Source organism: Triturus cristatus, chromosome 8, assembly GCF_964204655.1.
Source record: "Triturus cristatus chromosome 8, aTriCri1.1, whole genome shotgun sequence".
Classification (NCBI taxonomy): Eukaryota; Metazoa; Chordata; class Amphibia; order Caudata; family Salamandridae; genus Triturus; species Triturus cristatus.
This window is the reverse complement of record NC_140591.1, coordinates 1496636-1521469: the sequence shown is the minus strand read 5'-3', so window position 1 is coordinate 1521469 and position 24834 is coordinate 1496636. Positions and strand designations below refer to the sequence as shown.

General features: G+C 49.3%; 1 protein-coding gene across 2 annotated transcripts in view; it reads right to left on the bottom strand.

Annotated features, from left to right (window-relative positions):
• The window catches only part of LOC146799813 (NACHT, LRR and PYD domains-containing protein 3-like), a 919540-nt gene that overhangs the window by 513437 nt on the left and 381269 nt on the right, over nucleotides 1-24834 (bottom strand). For both annotated transcript variants that reach the window (XM_085620694.1, XM_085620695.1), the window contains exon 6: nucleotides 13294-13361. In XM_085620694.1, coding sequence (XP_085476820.1) covers nucleotides 13294-13361 — 68 coding nt within the window. The remainder of the gene's footprint in view (nucleotides 1-13293; nucleotides 13362-24834) is intronic.

Sequence of the window (24834 nt, the reverse complement as noted above, 5' to 3'; positions counted from 1 at the left end):
GGGAGCAGAGACCAAGTACGTAGTCCATCACATCCTGTTTGGGAGGTTTGAGAGGTAACTCCCATCCCTTTTTCACCAAACATAATGGTCTTCTAACAGGGTGCCCAAACAGAAGTTTAAAAGGGCTGTAGCCAACCCTCTTCTGTGGAACCTCCCTGTATGCAAACAGAAGGCAGGGAAGTAAAAGGTCCCATTTTCGCCTAAGCTTCTCTGGGAGGCCTTTAATCATTCCCTTTAGGGTTTTGTTGAATCTCTCAACTAACCCATTGCATTGTGGGTGATAGGGAGTAGTGAATTTGTAGTTGACACCACACTCCTTCCACACTGCTTTTAGATATTCTGACATAAAATTTGTACCTCTGTCAGATATGACCTTCTTAGGGAAACCCACCCTGGAGAAGACTCCAATGAGGGCTCTTGCTACCACAGGAGCTGTGGTAGTCCTTAGGGGTATAGCTTCTGGATACCTGGTGGCATGATCCACTACCACCAGAATAAATATGTTCCCAGATGCAGTTGGAGGGTCAAGGGGACCAACAATGTCAATCCCTACCCTTTCAAAGGGAACCCCCACCACAGGTAGTGGTATCAGGGGGGTCTTTGTTGTGCCACCTGACTTGCCACTGGCTTGGCAAGTGACACAGGAGTGACAAAACTTCTTGGTGCCCTCAAACATGTGTGGCCAATGAAAATGTGGAACAAGCCTGTCCCAGGTCTTGTTTTGGCCCAAGTGTCCTGCCAATGGGATGTCATGTGCTAGGGTCAAGAGAAACCCCCTAAACTTCTGAGGTATTTCCAACCTCCTGGTGGCTCCAGAGGTAGGATCTCTAGCCTCAGAATATAGGAGCCCCTCATCCCAATAAACTTTATGGGACCCACTAGCACTCCCAGCAGCCTTAGCAGCAGCTTGCTGTCTGAGGGGTTCAAGAGAGGGGCAGCACTGTTGCTCCTTACTCAGATCTTCCCTGGAAGGTCCCCCTGCCCCCAAGAACTCAACCTGATCAGGCTCAAGTCCCTCTGGGGCAGTTCCTTCTTCAGGATCTGCTTCTCCTCCCTCAGGAGGGAAATCTGAGATCTGAGACAGAGGGGAAGGCACTGCCTTAACCCTACTGCTCCTCCTCTTGGGTAGCATCTGGTCCATAGTTTCAGGATCCAGAGCTGGTTCAGCTTTATGCATTTTGGCTTGTGACCTGGTCACAGCAAATGCCTCTGCAGGTATGCCCAACATCTCAGCATGAGTCCATAACTCCACTTCAGACCAGGCTGAAGTCTCCAGATCATTGCCCAACAAACATTCGACAAGGAGGTCTGCACTTACTACTACCGTTTTGAGGCCAGTTACCCCTCCCCAGGAGAATTTCACAACTGCCAGGCTATGGCTGGTCCTGACATTGCTTGCATTGGTCACCTGGTACCTTTCACTCAGGATAATCTGTGCAGGGTCCACTAGATCCTCTGCCACCATGGTGACACTAGCACCTGTGTCCCTGAATGCCAAAGCCTGTTTGCCATTTATGATAGGCTGCTGTTTGTACTTGCCCAGATTACTGGGGCTCACTAGGAAGGACATATCCAGGTCTCCCTCACAAACTAGTAATGCCTGTGTTGCTACTCTGACTAGGCCAGAGTCCACATCAGAACCCAGGGTCAACCCTACTACACCCTTATTCTGATTATTACCTCCACCAATGACTGCACTAGGGGGAAGTTGCCTTAGGGGCTGGAGTGGTGATGGTTTGGTCTTTGGACTTGGTACAATCAGAAGTCCAGTGCCCTTTCTGTTTACAGAATTTGCACCAGGGCTTCTTTTGGCCTTTTCCCTTTGTAGACTGTGAATCCCCACCAGATGCAGATTTTTGGGGCCCTTGTGAAGACTTCTGGTCTTTTGACTTATCCCCACCTTTATCTGAGCCTTTAGGATCTTGCTTCTTGGTGTCACCCCCTTGGTTCTGGGTGTTCTGCCTCACCCTGGTTCTGACCCATTTGTCTGCCTTCTTTCCCAATTCTTGGTGAGAGGTCAGATCAGAGTCCACCAGGTACTGATGCAACAACTGGTTTTGGAAATTATTAAGGATCTGTTCTCTCATTATAAGATTATACAATCCCTTAAAATCAGTTACTCAACTACCAACCAGCCAACCTTCTAGAGCCTTGGTTGCACAATCAACAAAGTCAGTCCAATCCTGAGTCTGTGCTTTCTGGGTATCTCTAAACTTCAACCTGTACTGTTCAGTGGTTAAGCCAAACCCATCTATCAAAGCACTCTTCAGGGCTTCATAATCATTAGCATCCTCCTCTCTAACAGTGAGGAGGTTGTCTCTACCTTTATCAGAAAATGAGAGCCACAAGATTGCTGCCCACTGTTTCTGGGGGACCAGCTGAACTTTACAGGCCTTCTCCATAGCAGTTATCCACTTGTGGATATCATCCCCACTCTGGTAGGGAGGAACAACCTTGGGCAGGTTCCTATGGTCTGGAATGTAATCTCTGCCTCTAGACCAACTGTTGCTGCCACCAGGGGTATCTAACCCCTCTTTCCGAGAAGCTCTCCGGAGCTCAAAGGCTTCTCTATCTAAGGCCAATTGCTTGGTTCTGAGGGCAAGCCTAGCTTCCTCATACTGGAGCATCTTGTACCTTCTGTCAGAGGAGGTCTCTCTGGGATAGTATGAGTTCCTCTGATGGACAGATTCTCTTCCAGTGATATGAATGGTCAGAGTTCCTTGAGGGGGACCTAGGCCTTTCGTCCACTCTGTCAGCTCTCTTAGGGAGAATTCCTCTGTCCTGTTCAGACCTTTCTGGGTCTGGCCCTTCAATCACAGACTCCAGGTCATCTTGATTTTCATCATCAGACCCAGAGACTATGGTTGACCCACCCCCTGATCAAGATCCACTAGCTCCTATAGCTAGTCTAGGATCATCTGCTACTAACATATCTATCAGGTGCTGGGATGAGGGACTCCGTCCTAGCTTCAGGTGTCTTTCAACACACATGACCTTCAAGTCAGTGTAGGCCATGTCCTTGTACTGAGGCTGGGTGGACCCATTGGCTCCACCTTTTAAGGACATTCTAGTGTTGTGCAGTGTTGTACTACCTACACTAGTTTGTGGTCTACTGAACCTAACTTGTGCTGTAGCAAGGGTGTGCTTATCCCTTCACAAACAGCTCTAAGTTCAGTAGAACTTATTGATACTAAGCTTGACTTTATATGTACATTGAGTACCTTTAGTGGTTTTCAGTTAGTAATTCAAATAGAGATTTTCTGGTAAAACAATGGCAAGCTGTAATCCCACACGCTGCCCGCCAATGTGAGAAGTTGGCCTGGCATATGCTGGTCACTAGTTATAGTGGCCACCTTGCACCAGTCCAATTCGACTCTTACGGTAGATAGGTTTAAGACAACCTTTTAAAGAAAGCTATCCTAGTGGTAGCTGTGGAGAGCAGCCTTCAGGCTTAGTCTCAGAGGAAGGTAAAGCAGCTTGTTTTACCTTATAATCTCTTGAATTACCAAATGAAAGGACACCACACAGGTATATATAACAAATATATATGTATTTATTACTAGACACACTCTACTAATCTCTTTATGAGATTAGAAGCCAGATACACATTCAAATGTCAACGTTTCACAATAAATTAAGCACAAATATGGCTGGAGCCCTAGGGGCGTACCAGACCATATACTAAAAAAATAGTATAACAATGTCGACTTGCAGATTGACAAGGCCTAGGGCCTGGGGAATCGCTGGGGCTTCACTACTGCAGTGTTAGCAGGTAAGTAACAAGCCCACGGGAGACGCGTGCAGTGTGTGAACACAGCTGCGGGTTCCCTATTGACTACAATGGAGCAGTCGCGGTTTGATTTTTAAAGTTTTAGGGTACTTCGAGGAAGTCTACAAGCAAGCCACTTACATGGTAAGTATTTCGAGGGCCAACACACACTAGGGCACCGGAGTGCACGAGTTACCTCACCCAGGGAAACCGGGTGCATAGGTGTCTTTTGGTGTCGGGTCGCGTCGCTGTTTTCTATGGAGACCAAAGAAGACTTGCTGCTTGCGTTGATTGAAGAAGTGTCCGGTGGAATCCAAGGGTGGATTCAAGATGCAGAAGACCTGGAAATTGAAGGGACAGTGTTCAAAGTCACTTGCCAGTGACTGGTGGCCAGGAAGATGGATGACCACAGAAGTCGCGTGATTCCAGGTCGTCGATGGTGTTTTGACTCTACGCTCACGAGGTCCAGGAGGGATCGACGAAGACCAGCAGCTGGATTCGGAGTGTCCCACAACGTCTGCAGCTGATGGCGGTGTCGGCAATCGGATTGGAGCCAACAAGCCTTGGCAACTGCAAGTCTTGTGTAGACTGAAGAAATTCGATGGTGCAGACCAGCAAGGTCTGAGGGACTCACCCAGCGAGGGTGAGTGAGGGCAGGCCTGGAGCAACCAGGGGAGCCCTTTTAGTCGATGAGAAAGTCTTCGGGGGACCCACTAGCCAACGGGCAAGTGATCACGAAGACGCCTCCTCAGGAAATGCTTCACAGGAGCCCACGGTCACTCGGGACGGGGTAGGCCACTGATTTTTGCTGCAAGACCTGCTGGAGGTTTGGGCCACAAATGGTCCAAAGCACAAGTTCATAGAATGTTGCGAAGGGATTGCACTCGACAATAGTGCACGGTCCCCGGGTATTGCTGTTCCTCGTCTCTCGTGGGGTCCACTCGCCACAGCTTTGCTGGGGACTCACAATGGCCGTCGAGAAGTCAGGAAATCCACTTCCGGGGCAGCAAGGACTTCGAACTCCGGCGGGAGTGGTAAAGTTTGCAACCGTTGATTAAGATTGTTGGTGCCTGCCAAGCAGGGGAGTCACTCCTTGACTCCAAGGAAGATTCTTCTGTCTTCCAAAGGTAGTGGAACGTCGAAGGGCCAGGATTCTTCTTTGTAGAGCGTCGTCTAGGGTTATCTGCTTTGCAATGGCAATGCTTGCTATCTTATAGTGATAATAGGGGAGGGACTATCTCTATGACCACTCCTTTAGGAGGGTCAGGGTAGGGGGTGGTTACACCCACTTCCCTTTGTCCAGTTTCATGCCCGAGCAGGGACAGGTAGCCCCTGAACAGATTTGAGCTGGCAAATGCACAGAGGAGCCTACTGCTCCCTAGGCCTGGGTGAAAATTTCGTTCCGTTCGCGGAAATTGCGATAATTTGACATTTTGGCGTTCCACGGAAAGCGCGAAAATGTCAAAATTTCCGCATTCCGCAGTTTGGCGGTAATTTGTCTCTTGCTCGCACTGTAAAATAATACATTCTCGCGCACGATCGCCTTACCTGATCCCTGCGTTCGCCGACAAGTTTTCTTGATCCGGTCGCGTTCTCCATGAGATGTTGTATTGTTTTTAGCCATTTGCGCTGTCTCGCGACAGTTTGCGCCCGCAGTGACGTCATGCATCCCGCGATCACGTCTTTCTTCTCGCGATCATGCACCGCGAGACAACTGAAAACAAGATGGCCGCGCCCGCGAGCAACCACATGGGTAAGTTGGCGAGCCACAACCATGCAGAAAATCTCGCGAACATGCGGGAATAAAACTTCCGCATCTTCGGGATATTTCCGCGTGTTTGAGATAATTTTAAACATTTTCGCGATAATTTGCGAAAGTGGATTTCGCAAATTCCGCCCACCCCTACTGCTCCCCCAGTGCAGGACTTCAAAGCACTCTAAGAGTGCACCCACCCAGCTCTAATACACTAAATCCTGTCTGGAAGGTGGTGACACCTCCCTGTGACAGGATGCCTTTTGTTGGACCTCCTCCACTGCAAGTTTCAGTCAGCAGCAGGAGGGCAGCCCAGTGTCTGTGCTGGTGGCATCCATTTTGTGATGCCAGGGCTCTTTCAGATTTCTGTTGTTTTAGTACAGTGGGTACATGTCGTCCCCTCTAGAAGGGTGGGATCATACTCCTACACCAGTTACTGGTGTGGGGGTATGATTCCAAGTTGTTTGACACCAAACACAACATGTTTTGATGCAGTCATTCCAAAGTTAGCATTTACCGCAAGGTTATAATGCACTTAAGAGTATATGGTTTAACCGCATCCACAAACAGCCACAGAGAATAGACTCTGCCGGCTGCAGAGGGGTCCTGCTCATGCAGAGGCACCCCCTCACATAGTAAACCAAGCACCCTGCCCTCAGGATTGATAGGGCCTACCATAGGGGTGGTTTATATGTGTGTGTATGGTGAGATATAGGAACCTATACATCAGTGAGGAGTGCTAACACTACCTCACACAGGCTGCAGTAGCAGGCCTGTGGTGTCAGATTGAGTCTGCTTCCCAGGGGTGGCATAACACATGCTTCAACCCCTGGTAGGCCTGTGAAGTACCAATGCCCTAGGTACCTAAGGTACCATATACTAGGGGCTCATAAGGTACCACAGTATCCAATCACTAGTGCATCTAATATGCACACCGAGTCGTTTAGAGAGAACAGAGAGTCTGGGGCCATGATTAGCAGGGACCCAGCCAGACTATAGCCAGAAACCAGTGTATACATCAGAAAAAAAGTGGGGGAAACATAAGTGCAGATTCTACTCTCCTACACACACTACATACATTCATTCCAAAAATAAAACGTGTAGGTAAAAAAGAAATTGCCATTTACAACGTCACTAGCTCTAACTCACAAATGCAAGACCTATATGCATTGCAAATGCTTGTTAATGTTTTCTAACTCCTGGTCTACCTTAAGACCAAATAGTTGTTACTTATCAAAGGGGTGTTAAGGATTTATTGTTGGACCTCAGGTTTAAACCCTGAAATCCTTAACCAAGCGTGTCTCCTAAGCAGGATGCTTGTGTTAACCTCTCTAGCTGCGGTGTCTGCAGTATCTAGAGCACATCGTATAGAGGAATTAGAAGTGAGCTTACCTTCATTTACTAAATCCTGTGCTTTAGCTTTATGCTCATCTGGGAGATATTGGAGCAACTACTCCATTTCGTCCCAGTGTGCCCTGTCATACCTGGCTAAAAGGCCTTGCGTCTTTGCAATGCGCCATTGATTCGCAGCTTGAGCAGCTATGCGCTTGCCAGAAGCATAAATTAATTTGGACTCTTTATCTGATGGAGGAGCATCCCCTGATGTTTGAGAGTTTGCCCGCTTGCAAGCATTAGATACTACTAAAGAATCTACTGGCAACTGTCCCTTGATGAATATAGGGTCTGTAGGAGAGGCCTTATACTTGTTGTCCACTTTAGGAGTCAAGATGAGTGCTCTGACTGGATCTTTAAAGATCTCGTCAGCATGTCGCATCATGCCTTTGAGCATTGGAAATGTCTGTGAAGACCTATGCGTGGATACCAAAGTCTCAAACTAAAAATCTTCTTCAAGTGATTCTTTGTGCCTCTCTACTCCATGGTAATGTGCACCCCGACAATGAGTTCTTGGTGTGATGCATGGGCATCTAGAGGAGAAGGTTTGGCTGGGTTAAGGTCTGGATCACTTTCACCTGCAGGATCAATTATGTAATCTCTCCATGGATCTATTGGGAGATGTATCCCCCCATCGTCTTTGTCGTCATCATCATCATGGTGAGACTGTGGTGAATCCTGATGTTTAATGTACAAAGGATTCTCAGGTGGAGAAAGAAGTGCTGGAGGTGGTGGTGGGGGTGATGTAAAGGACTTGTAGCTACAGATTTTCTCTTCAAGGGGATCTTGTAAGAAGTGTTCTCATCCTGAAGCTTGCGTTTTCCAGGTGGTTTTGCATGAATATGACCAGTCTCTGGGTTATTACGTGTCTTTTTTTGCTTCTGATCCGTTTTAAATGGAATAAAGTCCAGTTTTGGTTCCAAAGCGGCATCTTTCTGTTTCCGCACCGAGGTTTTCAGTGCCGATGACTTTGGTGCCGAGGAAGGCTGGCCTTTCGGAATGGGTTTTTGCACGGAGGATTTCGTCTCGGAGCCAGATTTGTGCTTGGACCTGGAAGGTTTCAGCTCCAAAGACAACTTTTGGTGACTCGGTACCGAACCAGAAGGCTTGACTGGTTGTTTCCATCCCGGACCAGGAAGCGGGGCGTCGGAAACGTCGTCTCAATGTCGACCTTGGCCAGAAGGCACAGGTGGTGCCGAAGCCTTATATCTTTTAAGAGTTTGTGGGGGCAAGGGGTCTTCGGTACTTACGTCACCTTGTCCCTGCAGCAGTTCATTGGTGTCGAGGTCAAGGTCTATCTCGAGTTCCGAGTCTGAGTATTGTTCGGAGAAGGCTTCCTCCTCCTCTGCCGCTTATGCCTCAATGTCTTCTTGGCTGGAGACTTCACCGAAGATGTCCGGCGTGTCCTCGATGGTTTGACGCTGCACCTCTCAACGTCGAGCCCGATGATCGCGAAGAGTCTGTTTTGATCAAAACGATCTGCAAGCGTCACAATTTTCTTCTTTGTGCTCGGGAGACAAGCACAAGTTGCACACTTTGTGTGAGTCGGTGCGCGGATACTTCGCGTGGCACCAAGGACAGAATTTAAACGGAGTCCAATCAATCAACGGAGAGCTAACCGAGCACAGTTAGGCCTCAAAAACCGTCCACGAAGCTTTATGTCAAAACGATACTCGGAGAAGTGGGAACGCGTACAGAAACAATACAATCGAGGTAGAGAGGATTGCGCGCTGAGGGGACCCCAAAGAATGCTTTAGAACCGGAGTACAGCAATATACTTCCAAACCTGATGGCGGAAAAAAACTATCTAACAATGGAGTCCATGACTATGCGCACTATCACCAAAAGGAGGAGTCACTTTAGCTCGTGACTAGGAAAAACATCTTATAAGAAAAACAACTTGCAAACATCTGGACCCAATACTAGATGGCAGGAGTATACAAAGCATGTGTATCTACAGCACACATGCCTCGAACACTGTGATACCATATACCACTGAGAGTGGAAGAATCGGGTGGACATAATGGTATATTACTTTCACAGATCCGTTGTCAAGGTAACTAAATACAGATGACAACACTGTCACCTATATATATTTTTTTTAATTACTTTCTGATTACAATGATTTGTTTGTCGAAACCATGAGCAATGTATACCAATAGATCTTTGCTGAATTCCAAAGGTTATCTACATTTCAGAAATGCACAGGTTTCTAGGTTAATCCATGGATTTCACACCCCTTTCCCCTGCAAACTGTAAGTAGGGAGAAACTGCTCACTTAAGTAATTTTGATTACCACTTAGAAAACTGCAAACACTGTTGTGAAAAAATGATATCATTACACCTGTCCCTGTTCCTGAACGCATAAAGAGGGAGATCTCAGTATAGGAAAACCTTCGTCGATGGTATTTTAAGAATCAAAACGCGCATTTCAGGGGTTATATAATGTAATATACTTCAGTGATGGTCCACTGGAGGCACATCCCTAGAACGCCAACCCCCTCCTCACCTCTTGACATACCCGGACCTTGCTTCCCCACATCCCAACCGGACCATATACTAGATTATTTAACAAGCTCACTATATGAAAAATTATTTTTGGGGGAAATCAAAGTGAAAATTGTTCTATAAATACACTATGTCACACAATCTTCTCCACAATTTTTAGTGGAGAAAATTGCAAAACTGCCCCGGAGGAAGGTTGGCTCATCACTATTTCATTTGCGCACTACTGTTCAGGTAAGGTGTTATACCCCATGCTATCAAGGATTCCCTGTATCATTGATCCCAACTCTAGATTTTGCAGAGCTTTCTTGACCAGAGTACGCCTGCAACACTTTGGTGCAGTCCTGTCAGCCATATAAAGGGTTCATCTGTTGTGTGAACTAGAAAGACAAGGTTCAAGACTGGAAGCTAGAAATGGAAGCACCCCTCCACACATACCCCTGCTTCCTGCCCCAATGGGGGAGGAAGAGTGCTGAATGGTTGAGGCCATGACAGTGAGGCAGTGGGTGGTGCCAGTGCTGGAAAAAGGCAGTGGCCGGGTAAGGACATTTTTGGGCCAGGGCACTTATTTGTTTTTAACAAATTAAGCACTGAGGAGCTAGAGGGGCAGGACAGACATTCTCAGTCTGGTATTTACTCTATTTCCAAAAGATCTGAATGGCTTTTTCGGCACTGAGACAAACAAAGAGAGTTACAGTGAAAAGACCTGCTGCTGGGTCTGGTGTGCGTCTCAAGTTATCAAACTGAAGCGCTTTGAAGCTGCATCGAGTTTGTTCCAAAACACATGAAATAACTAAATAAGCAGAAAATCCTAAATTCTGAATGTGGAACATTCTCCCCTCAGACTAAAAGGGTTTAATGTAGCAGGTATGACAGTGCACTAACATCAGTGACTATTTATAAAGTTTTATATAGCACAAACATGATCCTTGTGGGTATCAAAGCACTTTACAATGGACAAGGGGACATGTAGAAAAACAAAAGCAACATCAGGACGGGATATGGTATGCGAGAATCCCCCAGAGAGATCATCTCAAGGTCTAAGACGGTCAAGATCCCCGAGAGCTAATCTAAGTTTACGTCTTTCTGTATTTAGGCTGCCATTGAACCCAGGTTTGGAATCTTTGGTGGACATCCTTTTTAGCTGCAAGGGTCTTAACGAGTCTAAAATGCTCAGCATGGAATTGTTATAGTGGTCTGTGAGGTCAGGGACATCCGCCATATCCAAGGGAGGTGTCAAGATGTTATGGCTGAGGGATGTTAATACTCCGCATGCTCCTTTTCCATTGTTTGGGTTTCTTTATTTGAGCTTTTATTGTTTTCGCAGAATCTGTGATGTAGGAAGTGATGCGGTGGTGATCTGTCCAGTCACATGAGACAATAGATTCTAGTTGGATGATTAATCTTGGCAATGATACGGCCCAAGGTCACACTCACGTTATGGGTCGGATTGTCACAGAGTTGAGTCAGGTTGAAGTCCGCTAGGAAGGATTTAAAGCGGTTGACTGCTGGGTCATTAAGGTCATTCCAATGGAGGTTGAAATCTCCGAGGAAGATTTGGGTGCAGTGTTGTCCTGCATTGGTAGCGATGGTTTCCATAATTTGATCTATATGATGTTATCACCTGGTGGGTGGATAGTGTGCAGTTTGTACAATGGACTATTGTTCAAAATGTCACTGCATAAGTATACGCATGAGGATAGGGCAATGTTCTGTGACTGTTTCACTGAGAGATTGTTTCGGAGTGTGCAAGCAATACCTCAGCCAGGTCAGCTTGGTCTACATAATCCAATGATGTTGTGATTAGGTGACACTATTAAGCAAAGTGTGGGCATGGAGGCGTGATTTAGCCATGTTTCATCCAGTATTAGCACGTCCAGCTTGTGTGCAAGAATGAAGTCTGCGATGCCCGCCTCATGTTTCACTGCCGAGCTGCCATTGAGCAGCATGCATTTCAGGTGTGTTTTGGTGTCAGCAGCGTGATGGGGACTTGCTTAAGGTTAGACTTGTTTATGGCTCTGTGCTTGGTTTTCTATTAGGGTTTGTTGGCCCAAGTCAAATATGTGCGTGGCTAGGGAGAATTATATGAGTGGAGGAGGGAGTGAATGTCACTATAGGAAAGAGGATTATTATTATTACAGCATTTATTGAGCGTATGGATACCCGAATCAGGCTTCCCAGCGCTTGCCAACGCGGCTGGAGACCTGACCAATTAAGCAAAGAAATAGGTGTTCAGTTGCTTTCTAAATCTCAACAGGTTGTCATTAAGTCTCAGACTAATGGGCAGAGAGTTCCACAGTTTTGGAAAAGGTATGAAAAAGAACGCCCACCACCTCTGACCCTCTGAATTCTTGGAACTGTTAGGCCTAACTTAGTTGACCTGGGTTCTCTGTTGGCCCTATGAGGGCTGGTGAACTGATGAAGCATCTTTGAGCCTGCTTTACGTTTGGCACGATGAGCAATGCATAATGCCTTGAATTGAATTCTTTTGTTTATTGGCAGCAAATGTAGATTGGCAAGCGCTGGGCGAGCTAACCGGAACCTGGGGACACTAACCACATTTGTGTATCTGCATTCTATATGACCCGAAGCTTGTTAATCACTGAAAGTGGACTGTCTAGAAACAAAGAATTTCAATAATCCAGGCGCGATAGTATGAGTCCCTGTACCACTATTCTTCGTACCTCCACGGGGAGCTATTTGATTGTTTTCCTCAATGTTCTGAGAAGGCCAAAGCACGTCACTACCAACTCGTTGCTTGCAGTGCCATAGTAAGATGGCTGACCAGAGTGACACCCTGACTTTTCACTTCAGGTTTAGGGGATACACGATTTCCAAAGGATGGAGGCTAGGTAAGTTGGTCCCATAAAGATGGTTTGTTTCCAACTAACAAGACCTCCGTTTTCTCCCCATTTTATTTAAGGCAGCTCGCTGCCATCCATTAAGTGACTAAGCAATTGTTTAGTTTTTGGGATGTCAGAAAATCGTAGGGAGACAGAGACGATAATCTGGGTATCGTCAGCATAAGATACCAGAGTAAAACCAAGAGATCCGATAATGGATGAACGTACACAGCGACACGCCACTTTAACTGATGCATCTTTGAGCGAAATGGTCCTTTGCTGACTTGAAATATTCTATTTGTTAAAAAGGAAAATGTCCACTTCAACGCATTGCCAGTGATGCCAACTTCCTTCAGTCTACGAACAAGGATGGGGTGTGAGACGGTGTCAAAGGCTGTGCTTAAATCAAGAAGAATAAGCGCAGCCAATCCACCGTGATCCAGGACTTGTTTTAGGTCCGCTGTGGTCATTAGTAACAGTTTCTGTGCTACAGCCCTGACGAAAACTTGATTGTGTAGGATGCAGAATGTTATTGGCTTCCAGGAATTCATGGGGATCTCTATCGATTGCTATCTCCAGAACTTTACTAGCGCCGGGGAGCAGTTATGTAGGTCTGCAGTTATCTATCTGTTCTGGGTCCAATGCAGGTTTTTGTAGTAGAGGACGTATAGCAGTGTGCTTCCATGAGTCCGGGACCACACCCCTGTCCAGAGAAGTCTTACTTTACCTTTGTGAATCAGGCCCTGCATGTTTGTTCATCCTTTGACCTGTAACAGAACATGTATTTCAGCTCATTGTATGTTTCTTCTTCCTCTTCCTATAACAGTATGTGTTCTCCTCCTCACTGTATGGTTCTTCTTCTTCGGTCCTCTTACCTCTAACAGTATATTTATTTCTCCTCACTGTATGTTTCTATGTTTCTTCTTCCTCTTACCTGTAATAGTATGCGGTCTGCTCCTCAATATGTTTCTTCTTCTGTTTACCTGTAAAAGTATGTGTTTCTCCTCATATATGCGTCTTGTTCCTCTTACCTGTAACAGTATGCGTTCTCCTCCTCATTAAATGTTTCATCATCACATAGATAATCTGACAACAAGACCTGTAATGAAATGTTCAATAATCATAAGCTGACACGAATCATCATTTAACTACAATAATAATGTGGTACAGGATTTTAACCCCTTGCGTGCGCACGACGTCTCCCGGCCGTCGTGCATTACGGTGGGCGTGTGCGCACGACGGCCGGGAGACGTCATGACCACGCCCGCAATCGGAATGTTCAGCGCTGCGGCGGAATTTGCGCCGCACGCAAGGGGTTAAGGGGGTTGCAGAACCACTATAAGCATCAGATTTATTTTTACTTTTTCACTAAAAAGAAACAAAGCCATAGAACAGAGTACACCAAACAGCAACAACGTGACATCATTGTCAGAGGTTTCGTCCCTTCAGAATGTCAAAGTGAATCGGAAACTTCTCCTGAACCCCACCGTGTCCACGGATGCACTTCTTCCAGACATCAAGTATTAGCCTTTCGTTTTTACGTTAAGTCATAAAACACTTGGGGGCATATTATCAAGACAGGCGATAAAATTATCGCTGGTTTAGCGCCAGAAAACTGACGCTAAAACGGCGATAATGGGCTTGATAATATGCTCTATGGAATTCCAATTGAAGCTCAGGTTAGATGTCCTTCACATCTAACATGGGCTTCAATTGGATGGCCATCAACCAACACAGCCGTGGGCCACCCCCGTGCATGAGGATGGAGCTGGGGTCCTCACCAGGCTCACAGGTGCACTTAGGTCTATTCTAGGGGCCAGTGCTTAGTTAGGAATAGAATATAAGTGCTGGGCCCAAAGTTCTTTCCAGAAGCTCCCGAACGACGCTATCAAAGGTCGGGATGCTCAACACCAAGGCTGCGCGGTCCTAATTCCAACGCCAGGCACTCCCCGCCACTTTATCTTACTCGTTTACGTACTTTTTCATCCTACTTGCTTCCTTTAAAACTCTTCTTCTGTCTTCCTCTTCCTGCTTCTTTCCCTCTCATGTTTTTCTGTTTCTTGCTCTGGATCAAAGTTCAAGGATGAAAAACACGTGTGGCAGGGCACGGCCTGCAACCTCCGCCTCAAATTAAGCACTGCAAGTGAGCAGGAGAGTAAGGATGTTGTTGGCTCGAGAGATCAGAGCTCTTTCTACCTTGCATTTCCGGAGCTTCTTCCAGAAAGACGCTCATGTAAAGGACATGAGAGGCACCAAGGACCCCAAGGATGCTTTGGAGCTTCAATGGGGCACCTGGGGGTAAGGAATGTATGTGCATGTGAGAGGGTGCACCTGGGGAGCAAGGTGTGTGTGCATGTGAGAGAGGGTGCACCTGGGGAGCAAGGTATGCGTGTGCATGTAAGAGAGGGTGCACCTGGGGAGCAAGGTATGTGTGTGCATGTGAGAGAGGGTGCACCTAGGGAGCAAGGTATGTGTGTGCGTGTGAGAGGGTGCACCTGGGAAAGAAGGTATGTGTGTGCGTGTGAGAGAGGGTGCACCTGGGAAGCAAGGTATGTGTGTGCATGTGAGAGAGGGTGCACCTGGGGAGCAAGGTATGTGTGTGCATGTGACAGAGAGTGCCCTATGAAGTAGGGTATGTGTGTGCATGTGAGAGGGTGCCTGGGAAGTAGGGTATCTGTGTGCATGTGAGAGAGGGAGCACCCGGGGAGCAAGGTATGCGTGTGTGTTAGAATCCGGGGTCTCTGGTTGGCGCAGGTATGCACTTGCGACAAGCAGGGAGCCTTTCCTCTAAGTCAGGGCAAAGGATTACTCGTGAAAAATAACCCCTGCTCACCCTCTAGGTAACGTGGCGCAAGCAGTCAGGCTAGAGTCCAGAGGGCATGAGGTTAAGCATTTATGGCATCCCACAATAACCACCAACCCACCACACAGAGACACAAGACTGTATTTATCAAAAATAAAGCTCTTTATAGATATATTCTTCAAGCAGGCTTCAAATATAGTGTTTTTATGCTTTAGATATGATTCCAGTTACTTGTTATGCGTTCAGAGGCCACAGTTCTTAAAAATAGCAAAGTTTGGTGCAATTTCTGCTTCTTTGGGGTCCGTGCGAACCGTAGCGCTGTCTGTACGCTTCGTACCGGCGTTGGTACGCGTCGTAACGGCTTCGGTATGCTTCGTACACCACACGTACGATTCCTTCGTCGCCTCACGCTTCCCGCGTGAGCAAGCGTACGGAGATTTAAACCGTACGGGCCGTACAGTCGCAAGTACGCTCCGTACAGGCTGGGTACGAGTCCTTCTAAGCCTCACGCTTCCCGCATGAGCAGCATACGGGGACGGTGGCGTACAGCGCGGTACGGACCGTACAGCGGAGGGTACGCTTCACACAGGGGCGTTCGGGGCGCACAGTACCTTATTCTTTACGGAGAGTTCGAGGCGGCCTCGGCAGTCATCAGAGGGGCGTCCCGCGTCGCGTTGCAGTCCCGCTTGGTCAGACGACGGCGATGCTTGGTGGGGCGCCTCAGGATTTCACGGCACACCTCGAGGTGGGTGGAAGGAGGGGCGGCTCGGGGTGATTTCAGCGGCGCAGCGCTGTCAGCATCTACTAGAAATGGTGAACTTGTGTGTTGTCGATCCTCACAGTGGTCTCTACCGCTCGGGGTCACAGAGGCTCGGGGCTTGGAGTCAGACAGTCTTTCCTTACGGTGCGCGCTCCGGCTCGAGGGGGCAGCAGTTCACTTTGATCAGACCAGGCGGGGCAGGCCGTCACGGTGCTCTCAACAGCACAGTCGGGCAGAGGTCACGTTGCTCGGCGAGATGGGGGCACACAAGTTCTCCGGGGTCAGCGTTCGCATTTCACCACCAGCAGCTTCCTTTCTTCCAGGGAGGGGTAGCGCCCACTGTTCCTGGGACGCAGTTCAGGGGGCAAGTTCACCAGCAAGCTCTTGGAGATTGTTCACACAGCACAAGTTGATTCAAAAAGTCTTTCTCAGTCTTTTCCTCTCCTTCTTGCAGCAAGGCACCCACCACAGGCCAGTCTCTCAGGCTTAGAGACAGTAATCCTCCATGCAGCTTTCCCAGGTCCTCCTCTTCAGGCAGAGTTTCTTCTTGGCGTAAACAGGATCTGATTTCTTAGGAGCAGGGTTCCTTCTTTTAAACACAGTTTCTTTTGTTCTTTGTCGCCAGGGGGCCTGTGCCTGGCTCAGTCCGGTTTTGGAGCACTTTGTTGTGGTGACTCTGCTCATTCCTTTCAGTGCACAGGGCAGAGACATCAGCCGCTCCACAGGGGGCGGAGCCAGCATTGTGGTGGCAGAGCACAAGCCTATTCAGAGTCAAGGTGTACTCCTCCCACCCATCCTGGTGTAATCTCTCTACCCACTACCTGGCAGCCAGCCTGTCTCCTGGAATTCCCCAGCCCTGCCCCTCACTGAAACTAGGCAGCACACACACACAGCAGAGGCGGACTGAAATGGCTAAGCAAGTAAATACTAACTTTCTAAAAGTAGTATTTACAAACACAGGATATTAAAATAAACTTTACTAAAAGAAGTATTTTATTATTCTGAGTTCAGGCAAACTAAACTTGACTTTCTACCATGCTCTCTGAGTCCGCTGGGATTATAGATGGTAATAATTCCAGCAGCCCATTCTGGCCTATAGAGAGCAGGTAGCCTTCAATAGTGAAAAACGAAAATTGCTGTAATTCACTATTAGGACATGCCACACACATCAGGGCATGTCCTACCTTATTCCCACAATGCACCCTGCCCTTGGGCCTACCAGAGGGGTGACCAATATGTAGTTAAGGGAAGGTTTAGGGACTGGCAAGTAGGTGCACTTGCGCAGTCAGCATGACAGTACCAGACTGCACGCAGGTTCTGCAATGGCAGACCTTAGACACATTTTACTAGGCCGCTTCTGTGGGTGGCACAACCAGTGCTGCAAGCCCACCAGCAGCATTTGTATTTACAAGCCCTGGCACTCCTGGTGCACTTTACTAGGGGCGGATAGTAAACCAAATAAGCCAAACATGGACATCAATCAATGTATACACTTTTCATAGGGAGCACTTGAACTGTGGCACTGATTGGCAGTGGCACAGTGCCCTGAGCAGCTAACACCAACAAAACACATGAGGCACATCAGCAAAAAGTGGAAGGGAAACTCACGCCAAGGTGCCAGGTCTAACACGTGTTCCCTCCAGCTGAAATGTGGGGGGAACTACCCTACCCCAGGGAGTTTCTCTTCACTAAGGCGGAAAAACCTGGACAGACCGTCAGCATTGGCGTGATCTGTGCCAGGGCGATGTTCCACCGTAAAGTCCATACCCTGTAGGGAGATGGACCACCTCAACAGTTTTGGGTTCTCACCCCTCATTTGCATCAACCATCTGAGGGGCCTGTGGTCGGTCTGAACCCGGAAGTGAGACCCAAACAAGTAGGGTCTTAGCTTCTTCAGCACCCAGACCACAGCAAATGTTTCTCGCTCGATTGCACTCCACCTTTGTTCCCGTGGAAGTAACCTCCTACTAATGAAGGCTACAGGTTGGTCCCAGCCCTCCTCAGTCATCTGTGAGATAACAGCTCCTACACCATGCTCTGATGTGTCTGTCTGCACTAGGAATTCTTTGGAGAAGTCAAGAGCCAAGAGCACGGGCGCCGTGCACATGGCAGTCTTCAGGGTGTCAAAAGCCTTCTGACAGGTGTCAGTCCAGATCACTTTCCTGGGCTGCTTCTTCGAAGTCAGCACTGTCAAGGGGGCAACAATGCTGCCATACCCCTTGACAAACCTCCTGTAGTACCCTGTGAGTCCTAAAAAGGCCCTCACCTCTGTCTGGGTCTTTGGGAGCTCCCAAGCCAGGGTGGTTTCAATCTTGGGTTGGAGGGGCGCCACCTGGCCGCTCCCCACTTGGTGTCCCAAGTACACCACGGAACCCTGCCCGATCTGACACTTGCTTGCCTTGATCGTGAGGCCTGCCGTGCGCAGTGCCATCAACACTTCCCAGAGGTGGTGCAGGTGTTCTTCCCATGTGCCACTGAACACTGCGATGTCATCCAGGTAGGCTGCGCTGAACTCGGTCAGCCCAGCCAACACCTGGTTGACCAACCTCTGGACGGTGGCAGGCGCATTCTTCATCCCAAATGGCATAACCCGGAACTGGAAATGCCCATCTGGTGTGGAGAATGCTGACTTCTCTTTGGCCCCATCAGTCACGGCGGTCTGCCAGTACCCAGACGTCAAATCAAACGTGCTGAGGTACCGTGCAGCCCCTAACCGATCGATGAGCTCATTATCTCTGGGGATGGGGTGCGCGTCAGTCTTGGTGACTGAATTGAGTCCTATGTAGTCCACACAGAACCGAAGTTCGGGTGTGGCACCCGGCGCTGCAGCCTTTGGGACCAAGACCACTGGGCTGGCCCAAGGACTGCTGGAGGACTCAACCACCCCTAGAGCAAGCATCTTTGAGACCTCCTCTTTGATGCAGGCTCTTGTGCTTCACAGGCAAGCTGTCTCCTGTGTCCACATCATGGACGCACCAATCTGTGACACCAGGAACCAGGGAGAACAGGTCAGGAAACTGCCCCAGCAGCTGGCGGCAGTCATCCTGTTGCTCAGGGGTCAGGGTGGGTGAGAGGTTAACTCCATCCACTTACCCGTCTCGCTCTAAGGCTACTAGGAGGTCAGGAAGAGGCTCGGACTCCTCTTCCGCCCCATCATCTGTGGCCAAGAGCATGCCCACTTTGGACCTCTCCAAGTGGGGCTTTAGTCGATTGACATGTAGGACCCTCAAGGGGTTCCTGGGAGACTGCAGGTCCACCAAATAAGTGACAGAACTCTTGCGCTCCACAATCTCAAAGGGCCCGGTCCACTTGTCTTGGAGTGCACAAGGCTCCACAGGGGCCAGGACCCATACCTTTTGCCCAGGTTGAAGCTCAACCAGAGTGGCATTCTGGTCCTACCACCGCTTCATTTCCTCCTGGCTGGCTTCCAGATTTGCCTCAGCAAGTTGCCTGAAACGCCTAGTCTGGTTCCTGAAGGCCAGCATGTAACTATATACGTTCTGGGGAGGTTTCCTGAGAGATTGCTCCCAGCCTTCCTTGACCAGACTAAGAGGTCCTCGTACTGGGTGGCCATACAGAAGCTCAAAGGGACTGAACCCTAGAGACTTCTGTGGCACCTCACGGTATGCAAAGAGAAGGCATGGTAAGAGGATGTCCCACTTACGCCTCATGGGTTCCTCAAGACCCATAATCATGCCCTTTAGGGTCCGGTTGAGTCTCTCAACTAATCCGTTTCCTTGGGGATGGTAAGGAGTGGTGAAGTTGTAGGTTACACCACACTCTTGCCAAAGGGATTTCATATATTTCGATATGAAATTGGTGCCCCTGTCAGACACCACCTCTAGAGGGAATTCTACTTGTGAGAAAATTCCCATCAGTGACCGTCCCACCACGGGGGCCGTCACTGTCCTCAGAGGGATGGCTTCAGGGTACCGGGTGTCATGGTCCACCAAGACCAGGATGAACCTGTTGCCCATGGCTGTCTTGGTGTCCAGTGGCCCCACAATGTCAATCCCCACTCGCTGGAATAGGGTACTGACCACAGGGAAAGGTTGGAGTGGAGCCTTTTGCTTCCTTCCACTCTTACCACTTGCCTGGCAAGTCTGGCAGGTCCTACAATGAGCATCTGAGCTCTTGTGCATTTGAGGCCAATAAAAGTGGGTGACAAGCCTCTCATAGGTCTTGTCCTGCCCCAAATGCCCTGCTAATGGCACATCGTGAGCCAGCCCCAGTAGGAAGGCTCTGAACTTCTGGGGTACCACCATTGCACGGGCTGACCCAGGTTCAGCAACCTTACACTCAGAATACAGGAGGTCATTCTCCCAGTAAATGAAATGTGTACCGGACTGATCACCATTGGTCTGGGCTGCAGCCTGCTGCCGCATACCCACAAGAGAGGGGCATTCTCTCTGCTCACTGCAGAATTCCTCCCTGGAGGGGCCTCCTTCTTGCTGCCAATGGGTCAGCTCAGGCAGGTCCCCCAGTTCGGCTATCTGTTCCCCGGTAGGCTCCAGGGCATCCCCCTCAAGGTCTGCTTCCTCCTGGGCCGTGGGAACTTTAGGGGCCAGTTTCCCGCGCCTCCTGCGCCCTCTCCCTAAGGCCGGTTCCTGGGCCTCTCCCTCAGGCTCCAGGATCTCTTGAACACCCCTACTGGCTGCCATTGACCGGGTGGTCACGCACGCCTAATCGGTAAACCCACCATCCGCAGGTGAGCGGTCTTCTCCACCTTTTCCCAAGGGGAGCTCTCCAAATCATTTCCTAGGAGACAGTCTACACGCATGGCAGTTCTCACAGCGACTTGCAGAGTACTAGAGACCCTCCCCACTCAAAGGGAACTTGAGCCATTGGACAACGACTCTCTGTGTTGTCAGCATTGACAACCCGACAATAGGCATGGGGTACAACCTGCTCTTGAGATACTAGGTGCTGCCGCACTGCAGTCACACTGGCGCCTGTGTCTCTAAGAGCCTCTACCTTCCTCCCATTGACGGTCACCACTTGCCCATATTTCTTAGTGTTGGAGGGCAAGTAGGTTTCAGGGACCATTTCACTGTCTCCTAATGAGACTAGGGTCATCTGGACGGGGTCCCACCCACCTTGGACTTCTACCTCCTCCCCAAAGGCTACTGTAGCCACTTGCCTGGGGAAAGCACCAGTGGGTGTTGGTTTTACATACTGGTGACACTTGGGATCACTGGCAAAGTGACCCTGCTCACCACATTTATAACATTGTGGGGGCCCCTTGGGAACAGGTTTAACTGTTGGGGACCCTGTCTGCTTCGGGGGTGGGGGAGGCTGAGAACCTTTCTGCTGGTTCCCTTGGGTATTACTTTGGGGGCCTTTTGGGAACCCTTTCTGTTTTCCCCTGTCCCCCCCACTCTTCTGCTGGGGACCCTGCCCACCGTTGGCGGAGTCTCCCACTTGACCCTTGTGGACCCAGGTGCTGACCCAGCGGTCCGCCTCCTCAGCAAGCTTCCTAGGGTTAGTCAGCTTGCTATCGATCAGGTGTTGGCGTAGCTCAGGAAAACAATTAAGGGACAAGTGCTCCCATGCAATTAAATCAAAGAGACCTTGGTAATCATTCACTTTGCTACCCTTCACCCAGCCATCCAGAGCTCTGCAGAAAAAGGTCACATACTCCACATAGGTACTCCCAACAATCTTGGTACACCCCCTGAACCTCTGTCTATATAATTCAGCAGTTAGCCCATATCTGGTCATTAAAGCTTCCTTCATGTGGGGGTAAGAGTTAGAGACTTCAGAGGGCAAATCTAAGAGTGTGTCCCACCCCTCACTGAGGAACCGCCCCCACAACCCCACTCCCCAATCCCTCTCAGGCACCCGGTGGGAAGACATGGCTACCTCATAGGCCTTGAACCATTGCCCTATGTCGTCATTCTTAAAATACTCTTTTACTACATCTTTTGGCATGTACACCCTTGACTCTACCTACACCGGCGTTGCGCTGCCACCAGAGGGAGAGTTTTCCAAACTTTTGGCTTTCAGCTCCAGCTCCCTCATTTTCATTTCGTGCTCCATCTGAATTTTTCTTTCTTCCAGAGCCATTTTCTTGCTTTCTAGCTCCAATTGGCCATTTAATTTCAGCTCTGCCAACTTCATTTCATGATCCCTGGTGGCCTGTCTGTCTGCCAGCTCCTCTGGCGACAGGCTTCTGCCAAAACTATGAACGCTCTCTGCTGGTTCCACTGGTACAACTTCCTCAGGTGCATTCCTTGATTCAATCCAGGCCTTCAGCGCCATGTAGAGATCTGTTTTGATCCTGCATCCTACATGTGGAACCTTGAGCTTCTTGCAGAAGTACTCGAGTTCGTTTTTTGTGTAGCTGTCCAGTTTTGACTCATCCCATTCACCCTCTACTACTTCAGAGGCTTCAGAGGTTGTTTTCTCTATGCTGTTTGGGCCCGGCATGACTCCAAACACAAGGCATCTTCTTTCTTGGCAAGCAAAAATTAAAAGTCTGTGGCTTAAGCTACTGGACTGTCCTCATTGTGCAATGACTAGTAATCACTGCGCAGACACCACAAATGCAAATCCGTAGATCCCACCGCTGCCACCAATGTTAGAATCCGGGGTCTCTGGTTGGCGCAGGTATGCACTTGCGACAAGCAGGGACCCTTTCCTCTAAGTGAGGGCAAAGGATTACTCTTGAAAAATAACCCCTGCTCACCCTCTAGGTAACGTGGTGCAAGCAGTCAGGCTAGATTCCAGAGGGCATGAGGTTAAGCATTTATGGCGTCCCACAATAACCACCAACCCACCACACAGAGACACAAGACTGTATTTATCAAAAATAAAGCTCTTTATAGCTATATTCTTCAAGCAGGCTTCAAATACAGTGTTTTTATGCTTTAGATATGATTCTAGTTACTTGGTATGCTCTCAGAGGCCACAGTTCTTAAAAATAGCAAAGTTTGGTGCAATTTCTGCTTCTTTGGGGTCCGTGCGCACCGTAGCGCTGTGTGTACGCTTCATACCGGCATTGGTACGCGTCGTACCGGCTTCGGTACGCTTCGTACACCACACGTACGATTCCTTCGTCGCCTCACGCTTCCCGCGTGAGCAAGCGTACGGAGATTTAAACCGTACGGGCCGTACAGTCGCAAGTATGCTCCGTACGGGCTGGGTACGAGTCCTTCTAAGCCTCACGCCACCCGCGTGAGCAGCGTACGGGGATGGTGTCGTACAGTGTGGTACGGACCGTACAGCGGAGGGTACGCTTCGCACAGGGGCGTTCGGGGCGCACAGTACCTTATTCTTTACGGAGAGTTCGAGGTGGCCACGGCAGTCATCAGAGGGGCGTCCCGCATTGCGTTGCAGTCCCGCTTGGTCAGAGGACGGCGATGCTTGGTGGGGCGCCTCAGGATTTCACAGCACACCTTGAGTTGGGTGGAAGGAGGGGCGGCCCGGGGGTGAGTTCAGCGGCGCAGTGCTGTCGGCATCAACCAGAAGTGGTGAACTTGCGTGTCGTCGATCCTCACAGTGGTCTCTACGGCTCGGGGCCACAGAGGCTCGGGGCTTGGAGTCAGACAGTCTTTCCTTACGGTGCGAGCTCCGGCTCAAGGGGGCAGCAGTTCACTTTTATCAGGCCAGGCGGGGCAGGCCGTCACGGTGCTCACAGCAGCACAGTCGGGCAGAGGTCACGTTGCTCGGCGAGATGGGGGCACACAAGTTCTCTGGGGTCAGCGTTCGCAATTCACCACCACCAGCTTCCTTTCTTCCAGGGAGGGGTAGCGCCCACTGTTCCTGGGACGCAGTTCAGGGGGCAAGTTCACCAGCAAGCCCTTGGAGATTGTTCACACAGCACAAGTTGATTCAAAAAGTATTTCTCAGTCTTTTCCTCTCCTTCTTGCAGCAAGGCACCCACCACAGGCCAGTCTCTCAGGCTTAGAGACAGTACTCCTCCATGCATCTTTCCCAGGTCCTCCTCTTCAGGCAGAGTTTCTTCTTGGCGTAAACAGGATCTGATTTCTTAGGAGCAGGGCTCCTTCTTTTATCCACAGTTTCTTTTGTTCTTTGTCGCCAGGGGGCCTGGGCCTGGCTCAGTCCGGTTTTGGAGCACTTTGTTGTGGTGACTCTGCTCCTTCCTTTCAGTGCACAGGGCAGAGACATCAGCCGCTCCACAGGGGGTGGAGCCAGCATTGTGGTGGCAGAGCACAGGTCTATTCAGAGTCAAGGTGTACTCCTCCCACCCATCCTGGTGTAATCTCTCTACCCACCACCTGGCATCCAGCCTGTCTCTTGGAATTCCCCAGCCCTGCCCCTCACTGAAACTAGGCAGCACACACACACACAAAGCAGAGGCGGACTGAAATGGCTAAGCAAGTAAATACTAACTTTCTAAAAGTAGTATTTACAAACACCGGATATTAAAATAAACTTTAATAAAAGAAGTATTTTATTATTCTGAGTTCAGGCATACTAAACTTGACTTTCTACCATGCTCTCTGAGTCCGCTGGGATTATAGAGTGTAATAATTCCAGCAGCCCATTCTGGCCTATGGAGAGCAGGTAGCCTTCAATAGTGAAAAACGAAAATGGCTGTAATTCACTATTAGGACATGCCACACACATCAGGGTATGTCCTACCTTATTCCCACAATGCACCCTGCCCTTGGGCCTACCAGAGGGGTGACCAATATGTAGTTAAGGGAAGGTTTAGGGACTGGCAAGTAGGTGCACTTGCGCAGTCAGCATGACAGTACCAGACTGCACGCAGGTCATGCAATGGCAGACCTTAGACACATTTTACTAGGCCGCTTCTGTGGGTGGCACAACCAGTGCTGCAAGCCCACCAGCAGCACTTGTATTTACAAGCCCTGGCACTCCTGGTACACTTTACTAGGGGCTGATAGTAAACCAAATAAGCCAAACATGGACACCAATCAATGTATACACTTTTCATAGGGAGCACTTGCACTGTGGCACTGATTGGCAGTGGCACAGTGCCCTGAGCAGCTAACACCAACAAAACACATGAGGCACATCAGC